At 51.4% G+C, this 18939-nt stretch overlaps 2 protein-coding genes across 6 annotated transcripts in view; both read left to right on the top strand.

Annotated features, from left to right (window-relative positions):
• Mgrn1 (mahogunin ring finger 1) overlaps positions 1-16205 on the top strand; it is a 49432-nt gene extending 33227 nt beyond the window's left edge. The window contains exons 10-18 of one of the 4 annotated variants that reach the window (XM_028788358.1): positions 956-1115; positions 2989-3098; positions 4867-4932; positions 6278-6504; positions 8855-8978; positions 9294-9336; positions 10410-10508; positions 12398-12442; positions 14774-14885. In XM_028788358.1, the coding sequence (XP_028644191.1) occupies positions 956-1115; positions 2989-3098; positions 4867-4932; positions 6278-6504; positions 8855-8978; positions 9294-9336; positions 10410-10508; positions 12398-12438 (870 nt within the window). In that variant the 3' untranslated portion in view covers positions 12439-12442; positions 14774-14885. Of the gene's footprint in view, positions 1-955; positions 1116-2988; positions 3099-4866; positions 4933-6277; positions 6505-8854; positions 8979-9293; positions 9337-10409; positions 10509-12397; positions 12443-14773 lie in introns of all 4 variants that reach the window. The other 3 variants (XM_028788359.1, XM_028788355.1, XM_028788357.1) reach the window with 3 other exon arrangements.
• Positions 16206-17022: 817 nt separating this feature from the next.
• On the top strand, positions 17023-18936 carry Nudt16l1 (nudix hydrolase 16 like 1). Of its 2 annotated transcripts, none has more exons than XM_028788390.1 (3): positions 17023-17199; positions 17284-17544; positions 18103-18936. In XM_028788390.1, the coding sequence occupies exons 1-3, from the start codon at positions 17047-17049 to the stop codon at positions 18322-18324; spliced, it is 636 nt and encodes a 211-aa protein (XP_028644223.1). In that variant the 5' UTR covers positions 17023-17046; the 3' UTR covers positions 18325-18936. The 2 variants fall into 2 exon arrangements, with proteins under 2 accessions (XP_028644223.1, XP_028644224.1); XM_028788391.1 differs by having other exon boundaries at positions 17284-17620.
• The last annotated feature ends 3 nt before the right edge of the window (positions 18937-18939 follow it).

The raw sequence follows: 18939 nt of genomic DNA, 5'->3' as shown, positions 1-18939 counted from the left end.
ACCCTCTTCCTTCCTTCCTTCCTTCCTTCCTTCCTTCCTTCCTTCCTTCCTTCCTTCCTTCCCTCCCTTTCTTTCTAAGATTTATTTATTTTATGTATATGAGTACACTACAGCTGTCTTCGGACCACATTAGAAGAATGCATTGGATCCCATTACAGATGGTTGTGAGCCACCACGTGGTTGCTGGGAATTGATTGGGACCTCTGTCAGAGTAGTCAGCCATCTCTCCAGCCCAGCCATCTGGTTTCTATGGCAGCTACTTGGTACTGCAGCTGTAGCTCAGAAGTAGTCCTGGATAGCGCAAAGGTGGTTATGTGTAGCAGTGTTCCAATAAAAAAGCAGGTTCAGGGCTGGAGAGATGGCTCAGCGGTTAAGAGCACTGACTGCTCTTCCAGAGGTCCTGAGTTCAAATCCCAGCAACCACATGGTGGCTCACAACCATCCGTAATGAGATTGGATGCCCTCTTCTGGTGTGTCTGAAGACAGCTACAGTGTACTCATAAATAAAATAAAATTTAAAAAAAAAAAAAAAGGCAGGTTCAGTTACCCTGTTCATGTTTAAGATATTTTCTTACTCTCCTTCCAGGTCCTGGTGTAGTTTCTGGAAGCTGATATAAATGAAAGTATTTCCAAGTTAGATCTGTTTAATAATTTGGCTGACTAGACAGTTCCAGCTATTGTAGACACCTGTGGTTCAGTGCTATCCTTCCTTCCTCTGCTTCTTTATAGCATCTAGAGTTGGGGGAGGCAAGGGTTCTCCCCTGCGTGCGAGCCTGGTACTCCCCCCATAGTGCTCGAGGAGCTCCATGTGACCCTGGTACCTCCTACTCCCTTTGCCACACAGTCTCTAGGGATGGTGGCACACATAAACACAGGAGGGGCTTGATCCAGGCAGCATCAGGCCCACCCTCAGGCTCTTATGAAGCCACTGACACACAGACATTTGTTTCCACAGCCGTCTGATGACGAAAACAGTGACAACAGCAGCGAGTGTGTGGTGTGCCTGTCAGACCTTCGGGACACGCTGATCCTGCCCTGCCGCCACCTGTGCCTCTGCACTTCCTGTGCTGACACGCTGCGGTACCAGGCCAACAACTGCCCGATCTGCCGGCTGCGTGAGCATACCCAGGGTTCTGATTGTGAAGATGCAGGAGATTTGGGGCTGCTCATTCCAGGCAGTTTGGGGATTGCCATTCCCTACTGTATGAAAAATGGAAACACCATGAGTTTTTCATGCAAGGCATGGTGCTGATCCTTCAGGGAAAGATTAGAAGGAAGATCGAGAAGTGATCAGAGGCAGAAGTGTGGTGACACTTGAACCAGGCAGGTTAAGCCCTGAACAGAATCTGTTGTCAAGGTGCCATAGGAACTGTTCTTGAAAAACCTTAAAGTGAGTCAAAAGCAGAACATTGTGGTGGGTAGAAAGTCGTAGATGATGGTCGGGTTGTTGCCAACATTGTAGACTCTAAGGAAACTCACCCAGGTTCATGGCTAGTAGTGTCAAAAATGGCTTCTTGGTGGAGTTCTGGCTTCTGCTCTTGATCTCACTGTCTGAAAGCAGCGTGTCACAGTGGTTGTCACTGAGAGTCAGGTGTGTGTCCATATAATGTGTGGGTTAGCACTGTAGCAGTTCCTTTGGGTCACGAGACAGGCTGCATATACAGAAAGGGAAAATATAGTGTCTGTTCGGGGGCTCCCAGTGACTCAGCTGAGGTAAGATGGAACCACAGGTACAGTTGGGTAGTTCATAGTCCGTTTTGCAAGGGAAGAAGACTGTTCCAGCCTGCGTTTCTGCAGGTCTTGGTACCCACATATGACAAAGGAGAGGTCCTATTCTTACATAGAGGATCCCCAGTGAACCAAGTGGCCAAGATTTGCTGCCTTTCTGGAGTAGTCCTTTTAGCACTGCCCCATTGCAAACCTATTATCCCGAATATACACGGCTGCGTAGGGCCTCTGTCTGTGAGAGGTGATAGTACTCCTGAGGCTGAGCACCAGGCCTGGCCTCCTGGGGCACTTGGAGTATGGTAGTGGGACCTGGAGGTCAGCAGGGTTGAAGCAAGTATGTGTCCTGGGCTGGGCTGCAAATATGGAGCTCTGAGTTCTACCCACAGTGCATGTCCTTCTTTTCCTGGTTGCTCTATACCCAGGTACAAGTGGTTGTGGAGAAGTGAGGCTGTTGTAGGAACCTAGATGAATGGTGTACAGGCCTTGTGTCTGTGTCCAATGCTGGAAGCACATGGGAACTGGGGGCACAGCCATTGGAGCGATGGGCTATGCTCAGGATGGCAGCTGTGTGGAGGGCTGAGGTTGGAGGGATGGGTAGAAAGGGCCCTGCTATAGGATTTGGAAAGTAGCAAGCAGAACTTCTGCAGGTGTGAATAGAAGGCCCACTGTCCTGTGGCCTGCTCTGATTGTGTGACACCAGGACACAGGCTGATGGCATACCTTACTTGATCCTGATTGATGGCCCATTTATCCTAGATTCATGGAGCTAACCTCTCTTCACTGTGTCTTTGGAATGTCACACTGTTTCCTGCTAGGTCACATTTGTGGACAGAGCTGGCAGTAGGAGATGACCTTTGTCCTAATTTGTCCCTTCTGCTCCATAACCAGTATCCATCCCAGTTGTCTTTGGTAGACGTCACATGTCCTTGCTCCTGTCTTGCCCCCTGAAGAGCTCACGGGGAGAAGACTGTAGTCTAGAGACCTCTGTGGTCTCCACTCTTTCCGCCCACTGGTATGAGTGGCAGCCACAGCTGCTGTTACGTGTAGAGGGGACCTTAGACAGCTATTGGTCTCTTAGCTGCCCTTAGAAATCGGCCAGTTCTCCATCTGCTAAGGATTCCCTCTGCTTTTGGTATGGAAACATGCTTCCTGTTTCTTGGCACTGTGAGTGGCAAAGTGTGATGGTGTCCAGTCTCTAGTGTCTCCCTTGCCTCTGAAGCTGCATCCCTCCTCACATGCTATTCTTACTTTCTGCCACAGCATTCCGAGCTCTCCTGCAGATCCGGGCTGTGCGGAAGAAGCCAGGGGCCCTGTCTCCCATCTCTTTCAGCCCTGTCTTGGCCCAAAGTGTGGACCACGATGAGCACTCTGTAAGTGCCTTTCCTCTTCCTTCTTCTTGTCTACAAGGTAGGCATGGCCTCTACAGCAGCGTGCAAGCTACTAATGAAGGACCAAGCAGTGCTGTGCTGACAGGAGCCTGCTGGGCAAGGGTAGACCTCCAGTGGTCCACCCACTTATAAGGAAAGCTTATTGCCTTAGGCAGCACTCTTTGAGGGGCCCCTGTATGTTACTATCTATGGGCTAGCTTCAGCCTCAGCCTGGAGCGCCCTCTACAGACTGCCTAGGTAGGCTTTGCTTCAGGCAGGTCAGGAAGGCCTTGTCAATTACAAGACCTACAGAGGGAGGCTTGAGTAACTAGATGAGACGCACACGGAAGTGCTCAGAGGTGTGAGAGTGACACCCAGAAATGGGTGGAGTCTGCAAGAGAAGGTCAAAGGCTAGGGCGGGGAAGGAGGGAGAGCGCAGTCTGGGCAAGGTCTTGTCTTTAGCTCCCATGTGCATCTGCCAGAGGGACTGGTAGCTTTTGAAGGGCTTGCCTCCACTTCAAGAGGAAAGAATAATAAGCTCTGTGGCCTGGACATCCAGGGACAAGGCCTTTGTTCCCAGAAGACCTGCTTCATGTATTTACAACCAGCAAGCTCAGCAGGTGGACTGTACTCTCCCACAGCAGACTTCTGAAAACTGAGCCAGCGGTTTTACTTTTTTTTGTTTTTTGAGACAGGTTCTTTCTGTAGCCCAGGCTGTTCTGGAACTCATTGTAGGCTAGGCTGGCCTCAAACTCAGAGAGCCACTTGCCCCTGCCTCCCAAGTGCTGGGATTAAAGGATATACCACCATACCTGCCTATGCCAGCATTTAAAAGCCTAGAAGTGTTCCATGAAATGTAGATTTTTTTTTTTTTTTTTTGGCCTCTCTTTCAAAAAAGGAGGCTTCGTTCAGGCCCCTGGACTAGAGATGTGGCATTCCTGCTGCAATGAGCGATCCCCTGTCACACACCCAGAGCCCCTGCAGCAGCTCTGCTCTCTAGCATACTGTGTGGGCTTTGGTTGAAGAACCATACTCTCACCAACCATGTGATTGCTGGTTGTAGGAGAAATGGCTCTGAGGTGGGGCTGCTCCATGAAGGAGGGGTCTAAGTGTTGCAGAGGGATCCACTGGTGCTGGGCAGTGCTGGGCTTGTTGGCTGGTTTTGCCCTGGTGGTTGAAGGTCAGATGGATCCCTTTCTATGTGTCCTCTTGTTCTGAGTGAGCCAATTGCAGAATAGATGCAACCTTGATTTGTAATTAGCCAGAAGCCCTACTCTGCCCTGGGAACCAGCTGCCTTTTGCAGGGTTCTGAGAACCTAAGTGGGTGCTTGTTCTCTGCCACCTGCCCTGTCGAGGCCATTTCTGTGAAGTACACAGATGAGGTCTCCAGAGAGTCATTAGGGAAAGATGAGGCTGACTGAGCAGCCACTCGCATGCCACCTTGGCCAAGACCTCTTCTTCTGAGGAGACCTCGACCATGAGTGGGTTAGGTTGAGGATGAGGATAGAACCCATACCCTTCTTCTCTGTGTGGGACCCACCCACTGCAGGGCTCCCAGAAACCGTTTGTATGCACAGGCAACCTGTGCAGAGAGAGCCCTGATGCACACACACTCTTTGTTGTGTTGAGTATGGTCTTAAGTCTTAAGACTGTAGTTCTGGAATTCCTGGGTGTGCTTGGAGGGCAGTAAACCAGAGGCCTGCCTCACCCTCTAGTCCCCATGCCATGTGGGGGTAGAAGTTTGTAAAACATGTGATTTTTATTTTGACAGTGTCCCTTTAAAAAATCAAAGTCGCACCCTGCCTCCCTGGCCAGCAAGAAACCTAAAAGGGAAACAGTAAGTGTGTTTGGTCATATAGCTCCGTTTTTTGCCTCAGCCCTTAATTTTAAACCAGCAAGTATGGGAGGTCATTCTAACCCCAAGCTCATATGTTTAACACACTTTGTCAAATCTGCTCTCCCTAGTCCCGGCATCCCTGCCCAGGAAGGGAGTTTTATGGCACAAGCAAAGCTGAAGGTCTGTTGTTCGGTGTCAGTGCCCGGTGGAAGCCAGCCCCGCCCGGCCCAGCCCTTCTTTCCAGCTTTGCTCGCTGTAGCTCCTGACTGCCCTGTTTCCCTTTTGTTTCTTGCTGGCGTCGGAATGGATGTTGAAGGTGGAACTGATAATGCGCTCCTTTTGGCACATGGCATTCCCGCATGCTTGTTCATCCTGCATCCTGGCTGGCTGTCTCTTGACGTTTGGCTCTTTGGGCCGAGGACTCTGGTTTTCTGATATTTTCCCTGCACCCCAGACATCAGATAGAGAGAGCAAAAGTCAGGGAGTGGCCTGAGTCAGTTGAAAGTTGATGTATCTGAGGGAAGAAACTTGGGAAACCATGAGTTTGTCCTTGATGGAGGGTGTGGGGCAGGAGGCACCACTTCACCTTTAAGTTGAAGGCAGGAGGGAACAGATGAGTTAGCTAGAGGACCAGCCTGGTACACACCACATGTTCCAGGGGTGTTACCCCATCCTGTTATTCACAGGGTAGCCACTTCCTGTGTGAGCACTCATGAGCTCTGCCCCTCTGCCTGGTTTGTGAGAGCCTGTGGGAGCAGTGCAGTGCAGTTGTCTACAGAACTCCACGGCCTGGCTGCTGTTCCCTGGAAGCTGGGCATGGTCCTTTCCCCTGACCCCTGCCAAACCCATCTACTCCTGATGAGAGGCTGCAGTAGCTAGCACCCACCCACATACCCACTGTCACTCTGCTTGTGGTCCCTGGAGGCCATACTTGCCCTGGTCTAGGGCAGCACTGGTTCTCCTGCCTCTGGCATGGCTCTGCTCTGCCTGTTCCTGAGTTCTGTTTTCACTAACCCCTCACACTTTCCAGTTCTGCAAGGGGGGAACAGCAAGCTGTGTAGGGCCTCGGTACGGATGGGGACAGTAGCTTTTGCAGACTTAATGATCACTCTGGACATCTGGGTGTGGGGATGTGTGCTAGAGCTGGTAGCCGAGGGAGTCTGGTGCAGGATGGCTTCCGTTCTGCACGGTAGCTTTTGACAAGATGGCGCTTAAGTCCTTGGAAGGTGGCATGATCAAGACACAGCCAAGCAGGTCTAGAGAGGAGAATGTCCCATTTCTGGGGTTTCATGGCTGTGGGCAAGGAGCCTGTCTGGTCCCTCCTCACTTGGCTTTGTTCCCACAGAGTTCTGACAGTGTCCCAGCTGGCTACGAGCCCATCTCCTTGCTCGAGGCACTCAATGGTCTACGGGCTGTCTCCCCGGCTATCCCATCAGCTCCCCTCTATGAGGAAATCACCTACTCAGGCATCTCGGACGGTCTTTCCCAGGCCAGTTGTCCCCTTGCTGGACTTGATCGAATCATAGAAAGTGGCCTACAGAAGGGCAAGACACAGAGCAAGTCTCCAGACAGGTGAGGCCAGTGTCCAATCTCTCTTAGTGAGCTGTGTCAGCACATTGAGTGAAAGCGGGCGTATGTAAGAAAGGGAGAGAGATCTGTGTGTGCATGTTAGATTTGCAAGGTTTCTCTGTGGTTTTACAGAACTTTATGGTACATTTTGTTCCTTGATACTCCCAAGTATCAACTCCCAACTTGATACTCAAAAGGCCCCCTGCAGCAGGTTAGACTCTGCCATAGTTGGGCATAGCCAGCACTGAGCAGAGCAGCACATCATGGAAAATTCTGGGCTGAGGCTCCTAGTGCTCACAAGGCCTCAAGCCACACCAATTGTTTGCTGTCAGTAAATTGTACAGGCCTGTGCCATGTCCCTGCCCAGGGAGCTGATTTGAATCTTGGAATTTTTGGCAGCTGGTCACTTAAGCATATCTCACCAAAGCAGCAGCTGCGATGGGGTTGCTGAGGTGTGAAGCAGGTGTACCTGTGTCTTAGTTAGGATTTCTCTTACTGTGATAAAACACTGTGACCAAAAGTAAGTTAGGGAGGAAAGGGTTTATATGACTTACACTTCTACATCTATGACATGAACTCAAAATAGGGCAGGAACCTGGAGGGAAGAGCTGATGCAGAGCCATGGAGGGTGCTGCTTCCTGGCTTGCTTCCCAGGGCTTGTTCAGCCTGCTTTCTTATACATTCTGGAGCACCTGCCCAGGGATGGCCCCACTGCAATGGGCTGGGCTCTCCCCATCAATAATTCATTAACCAAGAAAAATGCCAGGACAGACTTAAGCTCTACTCAGAGGGCTTGAGTCTGTACCAGGTTGACAATGCCAGGCAGCACACCCTGCTGCCACTGCTACCTATGTCAGCTGAGCCACATGTGTGCTCCCTTTCCAGGCTCTCCGCAGCAACTCTTTCCACTGCTTCTGTTGGTATTGGATGACCCTCAGCTTTCAGCAAGTTGTATCTACTGCTTTTATAGTAGCATGAGACTTAAATGGGTATTTTTGCTAGGTTGTCCTTTTCTTCTTACTGTTAATCCTATTTTTGGCTAGCATACCAAACAGTGGTAGTCACTAGCATTTCACACAGCTGTATCATTGTTGTGCTGGAGCTCCTCCCACACACCCCATCCTGGCTCCTTTCCTCTCCTTAAACAGCCTCATTTTACACACCTTCATTACCCTGCATTGTCACGGCCTCCTTTTGGCCTCTTCTCCCCCACACAGTCCCCTTCTGCTTTCACGCCCCATGTTAATATACTTATTAAGTTTATACTTATTAAAATCTGGATTCTGAAGCACATGAGGAATCTTAGTCTGGCTCATTTTTTAAAACATAATCTCTAGTTCTATCAGTTTTCCTGCAAATGACATCAACTAATTTATTTGGTTTGGTTTGGTTTTCCAGGACAGGGTCTCTCTGTGTAGTGCTGGCTGTCCTGGAACTCATTCTGTAGACCAGCCTGTTCTTGGATGCAGTGATCTCCCTGCCTCTGCCACTGGCATGCTGACATTAAAGGCATGCGGCACCACTTCCTGGCAGTCTTCCTCTTTTTGAGTCCTCTGAGACCCTCTCATGCAACCTTGACTGCTGGCCTCGAGCCCCGATTCCCCTGGTTCTCTACCGTGTGCCACACAACTCAGGCTGTATTTCTTCTGCAAACTGCCTTGAATTCCTTTATTGATTGGATTACTTGCTGTGTGGAGAATAACTTTTTGTGGTTCTATGTGCCCTCAATATTGATCTCCTGTCAGAGGTGGGTCTTGTGTATCTGTGTGTTTCTGGAGGGTCATGTGCGTGCCAGGCCAGGGTTCTACCCCAGAGCTCCAGCTCCATCCTCAGCATCACAAGGGGCTCTGGCACCACATTCCTCAGGCTGTCCAGGAGTCAGCCTTGCTCCCTTGGAGACTAGCATGGAGGCTGGCCAGTCTTACTATGCAGATGTTCTCATGGAGAAAACTATAAGGTATGCCTTCTGCAAGCTGCCCAGGCCCTTGTACTCTGTGTATATGGCAGAACAACTCCAGAGACACAGTCCCCTCTCCTGTTTGCTTGGGGCTCAATGTGTCTCTTCTTACAGTGTCAGGCCATTGGGCCTTTGCTGGTGTCCTTGTGCGGCCAGAGGATGCTGGGCAGGCCTGGCTCTCTGGTCGCTCAGGTCTGTGCTGAGGTACACCACTCCCTCGGGAACCCCTGTTGAGCAGGTTCACTTTTTGAATCTTTGCAGAAATGTCACCTCTCCCCCAGAGGCCTCTTACCTGTCTCCAGGAGTATATGCAGAGGCTGCTGGCCCGTGGCTTTTGTAGAACTGCATTCCTCATACAGCTGTCCTATAGCCCTGCTTCCTTCTTCCTCTCCCCAGCACCCTGCGGTCTCCATCATCCCCCATCCATGAGGAGGATGAGGAAAAGCTCTCGGAGGACTCGGATGCTCCTCTCCCACCAAGTGGTGTGGAGCTGGTGCTGCGGGACAGCAGCTCCCCTGAGGTGAGGCTTGCTTCTCAGGAGGCCCTGGCCAGCCTTCCCCAGGCCTTGCTCACTGATCCTGACCCCTCCCAAGCCCTCTAGGCAGTGCCACATCGATCCACAGCCACACGAGTCAGTGCCCTGACCAGGCTGGAGTGCCGTGTGGTAGAGTCACTTTGAAGCTTATAGGCAAGCCCACGTGTGAAGCCTAGCTTCTCGTGACATCTTTGCTTCCCTGTGGCATCTGCTGACCACTGCCCTCAGCTTAGTTCAGGGATTTAGCCCTTTTGACCAGAGGACGTTTGTACCAGAAGCCTTTCCTCTTCTGTCTTCTAGAGTTTTGGAACAGAGGAGGTGGATGAGTCATCCCTAAAGCAAGGTGAGCCACTTCTCCCAGGCCTGACCCTGAGCCCTTGGCAAGCTTTGGGTTCTGGCTAGGGACACACACCCCTTCACCCCTACCCCGCTCTTGCCTTCAGGAACCTGGACAATGAGTGTGCAGAGATGGTAAGGGCATTGTGACACTGGCCAGCATAGCATGTGCTGGAAGGTCTGCCCCAGTATGGTAGCCATTTGTCGTAATGTTTTTTTAGAATTTCCTGGCTGTCTCTTCCTGATGAATTGAGGACAGCTGATATCTCCTTACCTCCCTATACTGGAGGGCTTGATAGGTAGCCTAGGAGGCTTGGAATCCCCCATTCTTCTTGCTGGCAATGTTGGAGCCCCCTCAAGCCTGCCACTGCTTAGTCCTTGCCATGTTACTGCTGGACAGAAAAGTAAAGCAAGATTCAGGGCTGGCATCTAGGAGAGGCCCAAGGCCACTTGACTCAGACATGGCTGTAACTAGCAGTGAAGGTCAAGAATGATGATGTGCGCCCCCCTCCCCCCCAGCCTCCATGTAATTGTAGCTGCTCTGTTGTGTCCTACATCCTGCTGAGAAGTCCCCTCATATGAGGCCCACCTGCAGGAGGCTGAGGCCCTGGGTGTGAGTGGGGTAGCACCCTCTAAGAGCAATGTGGTCACTTCAGTCTTTCTAGCCTGGCCTTGTATTTCTGCCCTCTACCTCAGGCAGGGCCTCAGCTTCCCACCTAGGGCCTGGGCTCCTCCCAGTCTGCAAGCTCTTTACCTAGGCAGAAAAGTCTATAGGCGTTAGGAATTCAGGTTCAAGTTGTTGTGTAAGGCAGAACTAGGCATGGTCCTCAAGGCCACTCCAGAAGACTGCCCTACACCTCACCAGCCCTTGGGGTAATGGGGCCATTTCTAACTGCTCAGCTGCAAGGAAGAGCAAAGAATAGCTACTACCTGCCACCAACTAGACTGGTTTTGAAACAAAAGAAACCAAACTTCTTACCTTATGCATATGCCCACTGTGGTCTCTGGAGTTTATGGAGTCAGAGTGGACCACAAGGACATCTCCTACCTGTGGGTCCTGATTTCCTCTACCTGCTGCAGGGAGCCGAGTACCCTCTATTGATGATGTCCTGCAGGATGGCAGTCCCCAGCATCACGGTTGCAGCCAACCAGTCCCTCCTGCTGACATCTACCTACCAGGTAACATTTAAAATGTTAAATGTTAACATTTGGGCAGAGCCTTCTTCTGTCTCTGAGGGGGCAGGAGGAAAAGGGGAATCTCTGAGACCTGTTGTCCCTTTCAGAGTCTAGGTCCTCTCTGGCTCTAAACTCTTCTCTGCTAATCCCCACAGCAGGTCAGGCCTGGCTTAATCTGCCTTCTGGCTTCCTGCTGGCCCTAGGGTTCTTTCCCACCCTGGGTAAACTTTGCCTGAGGAAGGCAGGAAAAGCTACTTGCAAAAGGACAAAGTCCTTTCTCTGGTTTTCTTGCTACTTCCTGCTGAGGTTGCATTCTTTCATCCTCTGTGGCCCAGACCAGAGAGATGTTTGCCAGGGGCTGACCTAGGATACTGTCTAGGTGTACAGCAGCACATTCCCAGTCAGGCCTGAGGGCTAAATGTAGGGTACAGCAGTTGGGCCGCTGGCAGTGGGCCAGGAGCTTGCTGTTCTTTTCTGAAGGTTCTGGTACAGGCTGTTGCTTAGTTCTTCCTCTTTTCTGCTGGGATGAAGTCCTGAGCTTCACACTGGGAGCTTCAAATCTGGGGTAGAAGTGGGTCTCTCAGACTTACTGGTATTTGGGAATTTGGATAAACAGCCACTACAACTTGTAAGTAGCTACACCTTCTTAAAAGTAGCTACTTAAGGGAGCTGGGCTGCTTCCACATAACAGGAAAACTCCTTTGACACTGCTTCCTGCTGAGGCCAGTCTTGCTCACTCTTCCAGGGTCGCTTGGTGGATTGTGACATCCTTTGTCAGAAAGGATGTGAAGTAACTGGCCCATAGAGGCTGTTCAGGACACAGGGGTCATCAAATCATCAGGTGTGGGAGAGCAGCTATGGGTTGTCTTAGTAGATCACCATGGCCTATCCAAAACAAACCCATAGATGAAGTGTGTTTAGAACCAGCACATTCCATAGGGACACAGTTCTAGTATGTTCTTGGGAACACCTCAGGTATCTGTTGTTATTGTTAATTTGGCTAAGCAGGGAGTCAGGAGAGGTCCCTGGGCCTCTAGAGTCCCCAGTATGAGCTTTGCTCCTGCAGATGGCCTTGAGGGCACCTACACTGTCTAGCATAGAGTATTTAATCCCTGCTGTGGCCTGCAGCACATTAGGACTAGCCATAGAGACAACTGTAGGCAAAGGTCTTAGGCCTTGTTTAGGTCCACTAAGTAAGTGGAGGTAGTCAGCTATAGAAGCTATAGGAGAGGCAGGGTGTATGCACAGCTGCAGAAGGGCTAGTCTTGGCCAGCTCTGCACAAGAACTGCTTCTGGATCTGAGTCCCACTCCGAGAACCATTGGTTATAGAGGCTTACTCCAGGACAGTAGCCTGGATTGCTATCTCTGCACATTCTGTTGGAGCACCTCTGGAGGGTGGTGGAAGGGGTGGAAGCAGTTGTACATATCTGCATGTGTTTCTTACTCACACAATGGTACTCTCTTTTCTTCTGGCTTTTGTCTGATAAGGCTGCGTATCTTTTATCTTTGTAAAGAACATACATGTAGCTGGTATCTTTACTTTCTGACAGTTTTAGTACTATCCTCTGGATACAGCTGAATCCAGGTCTCCTGCAGATGGAAAGAACAAGACTGGGGGAAATCCATGAAACAGAGAGGGCTCTGCTGGGTCCTCTCCATGGTCCAGTAGTCTGGCTTCCATAGCCACAAGAGTTACCATCTGTGCCGTTACCATCACACATACATACGTCTCTCTCTTGGTTAGAAAGTTATCCAGGATCTATCCTGGTGATTCTTGTTGCAGCAGGTGATGTATGGATAGTCTGTTTCTAGATAGTTCCCACCCCTGACCCTAATGTTCATGCCTTTCTGCTAACTGAGCTCCGTCTGTCTCTCCCTCCTCTCTGCACAGCCCTGGGTCCTGAGTCGTGCTCTGTTGGTATAGAGGAGTAAGCTGGTACGTGATCTTTCCTCCACGCTTTTGGTGGCTTGGCTGGGTGTATCTGCAGAAAAGAGCCCAATTCCCCAAGGGGTGCTTTCTGGATCCAGAGTCCAGAGCCACTGATGGTTGCTGCACCTCTGTGTCTGAAAGGTGGCTTCCTGGCGATCCTGGCTTTGGAGCCAGAGGGTCTCCTACCTGGACAGTTGTCCATCCAGGCTCTTCTAAAGTGATAATGTAGGGTCCCTTGAGCAGTAACTCAGCTCAGGCTCTGGAGTTACTATCCCTGGTAGGAGGAAGGAGTTGGAGAGTCAGGGAGCCCTAGGAACATGTGCAGCAATGTCCTGGGGCCTGCACACAGTAGTCTGTGGTTTTAAAAAAACAAAATTCAGTACTGGGGATTGAACCTAGGTAGGCATCTACCGTTGAACTATATCCCCAGCCCTCTTTACTTTTTGAGACAGGGTCTTATTTTACAAAGCCCCCCAGTCTGGCCTTCAACTTGTTCTGTAGCCCAAACATACTTTTAATATACATTCCTCCTGCCTTAGCTGTGGTTATGGCTTTAAGCAGTAGTTCAGATTTGCACCAGTCATGGGAGGCCCTAGATCACCTGCTCCCATCAGTGTTTTAGTCTATGGGACACGTATGTCCTCCCAGGTCTGTTGTGTCCTGGGGGGACAGGAAAGAAGGTTCAGTGGTTAAGAGCACTGGCTTCTCCCCCAGAAGACGCTGATTTGATTCCCAGTACCCACATGACAGCTAACAACTCTTAGTAACTCCAGTTCCAAAGGATTGGACACCCTTATCTGGCCTTTGTGTGTACCATGCATACAACTTGTGCACAGAAATACATGCAGGCAAAACACTCATATTTAAAATGAAAATAAAACATTAAAAAATATAATACCAGGCATGATGGCACATGCCTTTAATCTCAGCACTCAGGAGGCAGAAGCAGACAGATCTCTGAGTTCCAGGACATTATGGTCTAGAGAGGGAGTTACAGGATAGCCAGGGCTACACAGAGAAACCCTGTCTCTGTTTTTTTGTTTGTTTGTTTGTTTGTTTGTTTTTTTGTTTTGTTTTTTTTTTTGTTTTTTGTTTTTTAAAGGCAAAGCAATTCCTCTCAATTCCTGTGCAAAGGGCATTATTCTTCATGCCTCCTTCACTTGTCACTGGCCTGTCCCCTTTCCTGGTATGCAGCCTTCTTGTGGACTGCTCAGCTTTTCTGTCTTGAGACCATCATTGCCACCGGGAACCTGTCCATCCCGTCTTTGAAACCTGCCACACCACACGCACAGTCTTAGGGACCAATGAGATTGGTGCCCAGTTGGAGAGATGCATGGCCACAGAGTAGCCCAGATTGCCAGTAAAGAAGCATCCATGAAAACTAGGCTGACAAGTGGGGACTCTTCTTTCTTCTTAAGGTTCTTACAGAGGGGCTAGCAGCCTTTCCTGCCAGGGTTCCTCAGAAGGATGGCATCATCGTAGCGGGGTTCACACAGCCTGTCTGGGAAGTACCTCGTTTGTGAGAGTAGGCGGCAACTCCTCTCCCATGAGCCAGAGATCCAGGCCTGGTGCTGCTTCTCTGGTTTTGGTAGGGTTCATGGTTTCTCAGAACTTGCTTGTCCCCCTATGAGCTGCACTCCTGAAACAACACTGCTATTTATAGCTTCTGTAGGAGGAAGGGGCAGCTGTGTTGGGGTTAGGTTGGAACTTAGGCCACAGATGGGAAATGCATCATAGGTTGCCTTTCTGGAAGCTATAGCTTCTAAAGTGGAGGGTAGAACTGGAGTTGTCCATGTCTCCAAATTCTGCCCTGGGATAACACTACACAGCATCATAGCACTGACCTCTGGGACTGAGCAGAGGGTCCTCTGTAGAAGACACACAAGCTCAGGCCCGCTTCTCCAGTGGGGCTTCTTGTCCAGGCCACCCAAGTTCCAGTTTCTTTGTTCCCACCTGCTCCCTTTCCTGTGCTAGAGTTGGTTAACCCAGTGGTAAAGCTCTTGGCTTGACTTGTATTTCTGAGGTCCAGGAAGTGTAATCAAGGGTAGGAGAACCAGTGGTCAGCAGCCCACAGCTACCCTGTGCATGCAGCTCTCCTGTCTGGTACTGAGGGATGATCTGTCCCAGGTATGGAGGACAGATGTAACTCATTGCCTAGGACTCAAGGGTCCCTAGCTTTCTATGAGGTCACATGTATTCTTCCTGCCAGATGGTATGTACCTAGGTTATGGGGTGGAGGGTATTAGGTGGTCCTGCCCCCATGAGGCTCTGGGTTGGTGAACAGATGCAAGACCACCAGCCAATCATGACCCTTCCTTCCTCTGCTCCCACCTACAGGATGGTCCACCTCCATGGAGACGCCACACAGCCTTGGCACTACCAGCTCCCCCTGGCCTCTGCTGAGTGGCTCTAGTCCTGAGCCTGGAGCTGCTGAGCTGACCCCACTCTGAGACTCTGGCTCCGCAGGCAGCGCAGAGCCCTCAGCATCCCAGATATTGCCAGCAGGCTTCCCTGGACCACAGCGAGACCCTCTCCTGTCTGCACACCTCATGTGGCCACAGTGAACCTTGATCAGATTGCACAGTGGGTGGTTCTTCCACACACCCTCCTTTTTATGGTCGATATATTTGTAAATGGTACAGGATGAAGGACAGCAGCTGGCTCCGTGGGCCACGAGCCCTAGAGGGACTCTCCCCACCTGTCAGAGCTGATGATGCTTTGAGCACTTAGCAAACCAGCATAAGAGAATCTGCCTATGAGTGAAGTATCATCTTCACAAATGTTCTGGAAGGTGCCCCCCCCCCCCCAGGTTACGGTTGATGAAGGAACAGTGCCTGTCTGCCTGTCTCATGTGACCCAAGGCAGCCAGGCTGTCACTGCTGCTGTCACCTTACAGATGTCCTGACCATGGGTGACCCTCCTTGGAGCCTCCAGGTCCCCTCCAGCTCTGCTCTATTACCTTCTAGTGACCTCTGGCAGCTGTGGGCAAGGCCTGGGTAGTCGGACTGTGTTAACGCCACAGTCCTTTGCAGTGGTTGGTATCCAGTACCCCCTCGCAGGTCCTGCCTCACTCACATCCCCTCACACCTCCAAGATGTAGATGTTCGTGCTTGCAGGGCAACACTGCCCACCACCTGCCAGGGAAGAGCCTGAGCAGCTTCCACAGCAGATCCATTGCCAGTTACCTGTCCTTTTACATTCCTTACTGATCTACTGTCTAAGGCTTCTGTTAGAGCCCACCTAGGAGCAGGATCCTAGTGATACTTTGCTTCTAAGGTAGAAGTGGCCCATGGGTGCCCCCAGGGCAGAGGTGCCCCAGGCAGTGCATCTCCCTGGTGGGTTGGTAGAGGGACCTCAGCCTAAGGAGCTGCCTTGCCACTCACCCAGGTGACAGCCTGTAGCAATGCATGGAGACCCCTTTAGGCTCAGGGTTGCTTGAGCTCTGGCTCTTCCCTGCTCCTTCCTAGCAGTGGCTGGGCTGGCCTCTGGTAAGCCTGTAAGCACAGCTCTGTCTGCACATCCATCTCTCTCTCTTGCTGAATGCACATATGTGCACACATGTCAGCATGTGCATGCCCACCCCTTCTCACCTGCCAACAACACCCTGGCCTCTGGCCATGGTACTGGTGCCAGTACTTTGAAAGATGGGATGCAGACTGCACACTTACCTGTCTCAGATTCACATGTACTATCATTTGATGTACTTTGATTGGCTAGTTTTGGGTTCATTTTTACTGTATATTTATAGTAATAAAATCATGCAGCAATATTCTATGTGTGCCTTTGTTTTGGCACAGCACTGTGTAGGCAGCAGCACTGTTGGCTTTTGGTGTAGTAACAGGACACTAGAGTGGTTTCTGGCAGAACTCCTGACAGATTTTGGTGCTGCCTTCATTTGCTTGTGTGAGAGGGGCAGTGAGTACCCCTTCAAACATAGACAATGGTTTTTTTGCTATTGTTTTATTGCTTGCTCTCTCTGAAACTGGACTTGGATTTTGGCTCACCTCCACTGAGCAATTGATGGATCTCAGCCTCCAGGTGGGCAGGTGGTCCTAGTTCTTATGCCCACCCCAACTCCTGTGATTTTTTCTGAGCGCTAATCAGTGTGCCAGAGGAGGGCAAGGCCTATGATAAGGCTTAGGTCCCCCGTCACTTGAGCTGGAGTCACTTAAACGCTTAAGTCTTTAAAGGCAGGGTTTCACAGGGTAGTGGAGCCACAAGCTTGGGGTTGAGTCTCAGGGAAAAATCTTCCTCATGGATGAGGTGGATATTGAGACTTCCAGCTGCCCTCTCAGCCATATTCAAGACTAGCACATCTCGATAATCAGTGTACCTCCTAGGACAACCTGGCCTCCGTGCGGTGTGTCTTGGGAGTTGTAGTTTTCTGGTGTCATGGGGGGGGTCTCCTGTGCAACTTGGAGAGTGGCGAACTACATGACCCCACCCACACCCCACCTCTGCCAGGGGCTGTGGTCTTTGCTGGGTTCAACCCCAGCCTCTCAGGACTGGTGGGGGCGGGCTTATGCACGTGAAAGCACGTGGATTGGGTCTGGGTGTTGTGGGCGGGGTCGCGCATGCTCGTTTGGGTAGTGGGCCTGGAGCACATCAAGATGTCGACCACGACGGTTCCGGAGCTGAAGCAGATCAGCCGGGAGGAAGCAATGCGCTTGGGGCCCGGCTGGAGCCATTCATGCCACGCCATGCTGTACGCCGCCAACCCTGGGCAGCTTTTCGGACGTATCCCCATGCGTTTCTCAGTGCTGGTGAGGAGCTGGGCGGGCAAGCAGGGCGGATACAGGCTTGGGACATCCAGTGGACCCCGCGTCCTGACCAGGCTTACCTTGTAGATGCAGATGCGCTTCGACGGGCTGCTGGGCTTTCCCGGGGGTTTCGTGGACCGGCGCTTCTGGTCACTGGAGGATGGCTTGAACCGGGTGCTAGGCCTGGGCCTGGGCGGCCTACGCCTTACCGAAGCTGATTACCTGAGTTCACACCTGACTGAGGGTCCACACCGTGAGGTGGCACACCTGTACGCACGGCAGCTGACACTGGAACAGCTGCATGCTGTGGAGATCAGCGCTGTGCACTCACGGGACCACGGTCTGGAGGTGGGACTACTGCCTGGGGCCCGCCCCCATTCCCACTCCTGAGGTTTGGCTCTGGCACCACAGAAGGCTCCGATGGGTAACAAGTGCCCCTCAGGGTCCTCACCCTGGCTATGCTGGGTGGGAAGAGGGACTTGGGGTCTGGGTCCTGGGCTGTTTACATTTGCCTTGTTGTCTGCCATTGTCAATCCTGGGAGTGGGGCTTGGGGTCACTGGAAGGGATGGATGATCAGGGCCTGCTTGGGAAATTGAGAACAGACCAAAAAGACTGGGTTGCAGCATTCAGGATTATCTCCTGAGAGGAAATTTGGGGATATTCCGGTCTAAGGGGCATGGAGTGAAACCAGGGATCATGAGAGTTGTTGCCAGACAAGGGTGGGGAGTGCATATGATTGGTCTTGAAACTTGGGGAGGAGGGGCTTTACTGCCACCAGCCTTGCCTGACCAGACCCTGCCTGCATCTCCCTGTGTGTTTGGCAAACTGGTGGCTGATAGGCATCTCTGCCAGGGTCCTGCCTCTACAAGGGGAGCCCAGCCCCACCCATGCCCTCTGTCCCACAGGTCCTGGGCCTTGTACGTGTCCCACTGTACACACAGAAGGATCGAGTCGGAGGCTTTCCTAACTTTCTGAGCAACGCCTTCGTCAGCACTGCCAAATATCAGCTCCTATTTGCCCTTAAGGTACTCAACATGATGCCCTCGGAAAAGCTGGCGGAGGCCTTGGCCTCGGCCACAGAGAAGCAGAAGAAGGCCCTAGAAAAGCTGCTCCCGGCCTCATCCTGAGGTGGTTCCTATGCAGGTCCCTGCCCTCCCTTGGCTGTCTCTGCCCACAGGCCCTGGAATTTCCAAGAAGTGTGCCTTCTAGTGTGTTTGGTTTTGCATCCCTTCTGACTGCAAGGGACAAGCAGGCAGCTGTTCATCATTACTGTCCCAAGCAGTCCCTGGGACCTAGCTACCCTCTCAGGTTGGTCAGTGGGTGGGCCTGGGCCTGGGTCTAGCTCTTCAAGCTGAAAATGTCCTCACCCGTCCCAGGACTCAAACTGTCCTGTGTGAGTCTGTTCATGACTGGTGGAGTCCCAGCTAGAGCCCATTCTTCCAAGGCAACCACTTGGTTGATACACAAATGCTCGACTGGTCATGGGTTTTGTTCAATAGAGATGACCCATGTTAGATCAGTCCTTCCTTCCCTTAGCCCAGAACCTGATCCAGCTTGGGGTAAGATGTTTGTTTGGGTGGTTGTTGGATTTTTCTGTTAGGTTTTTTTTTTTTCTTGGTGTATGAATTGTGGGTTGGTTTCAGAATGGCTGTGCCCCACATGGCTTTGCTCCCCATGAGGGCTTTGGCTCAGCTCTGTGAAACTGAAGAAGGAAGAAGACAATAAAGCCATTCCTCTGATGC

This window comes from Grammomys surdaster, unplaced genomic scaffold, assembly GCF_004785775.1.
Source record: "Grammomys surdaster isolate TR1022 unplaced genomic scaffold, NIH_TR_1.0 125745, whole genome shotgun sequence".
NCBI classification, from domain to species: domain Eukaryota; kingdom Metazoa; phylum Chordata; class Mammalia; order Rodentia; family Muridae; genus Grammomys; species Grammomys surdaster.
The sequence above is the reverse complement of the archived record's forward strand: the minus strand, read 5'-3'. Positions and strand labels throughout refer to the sequence as shown.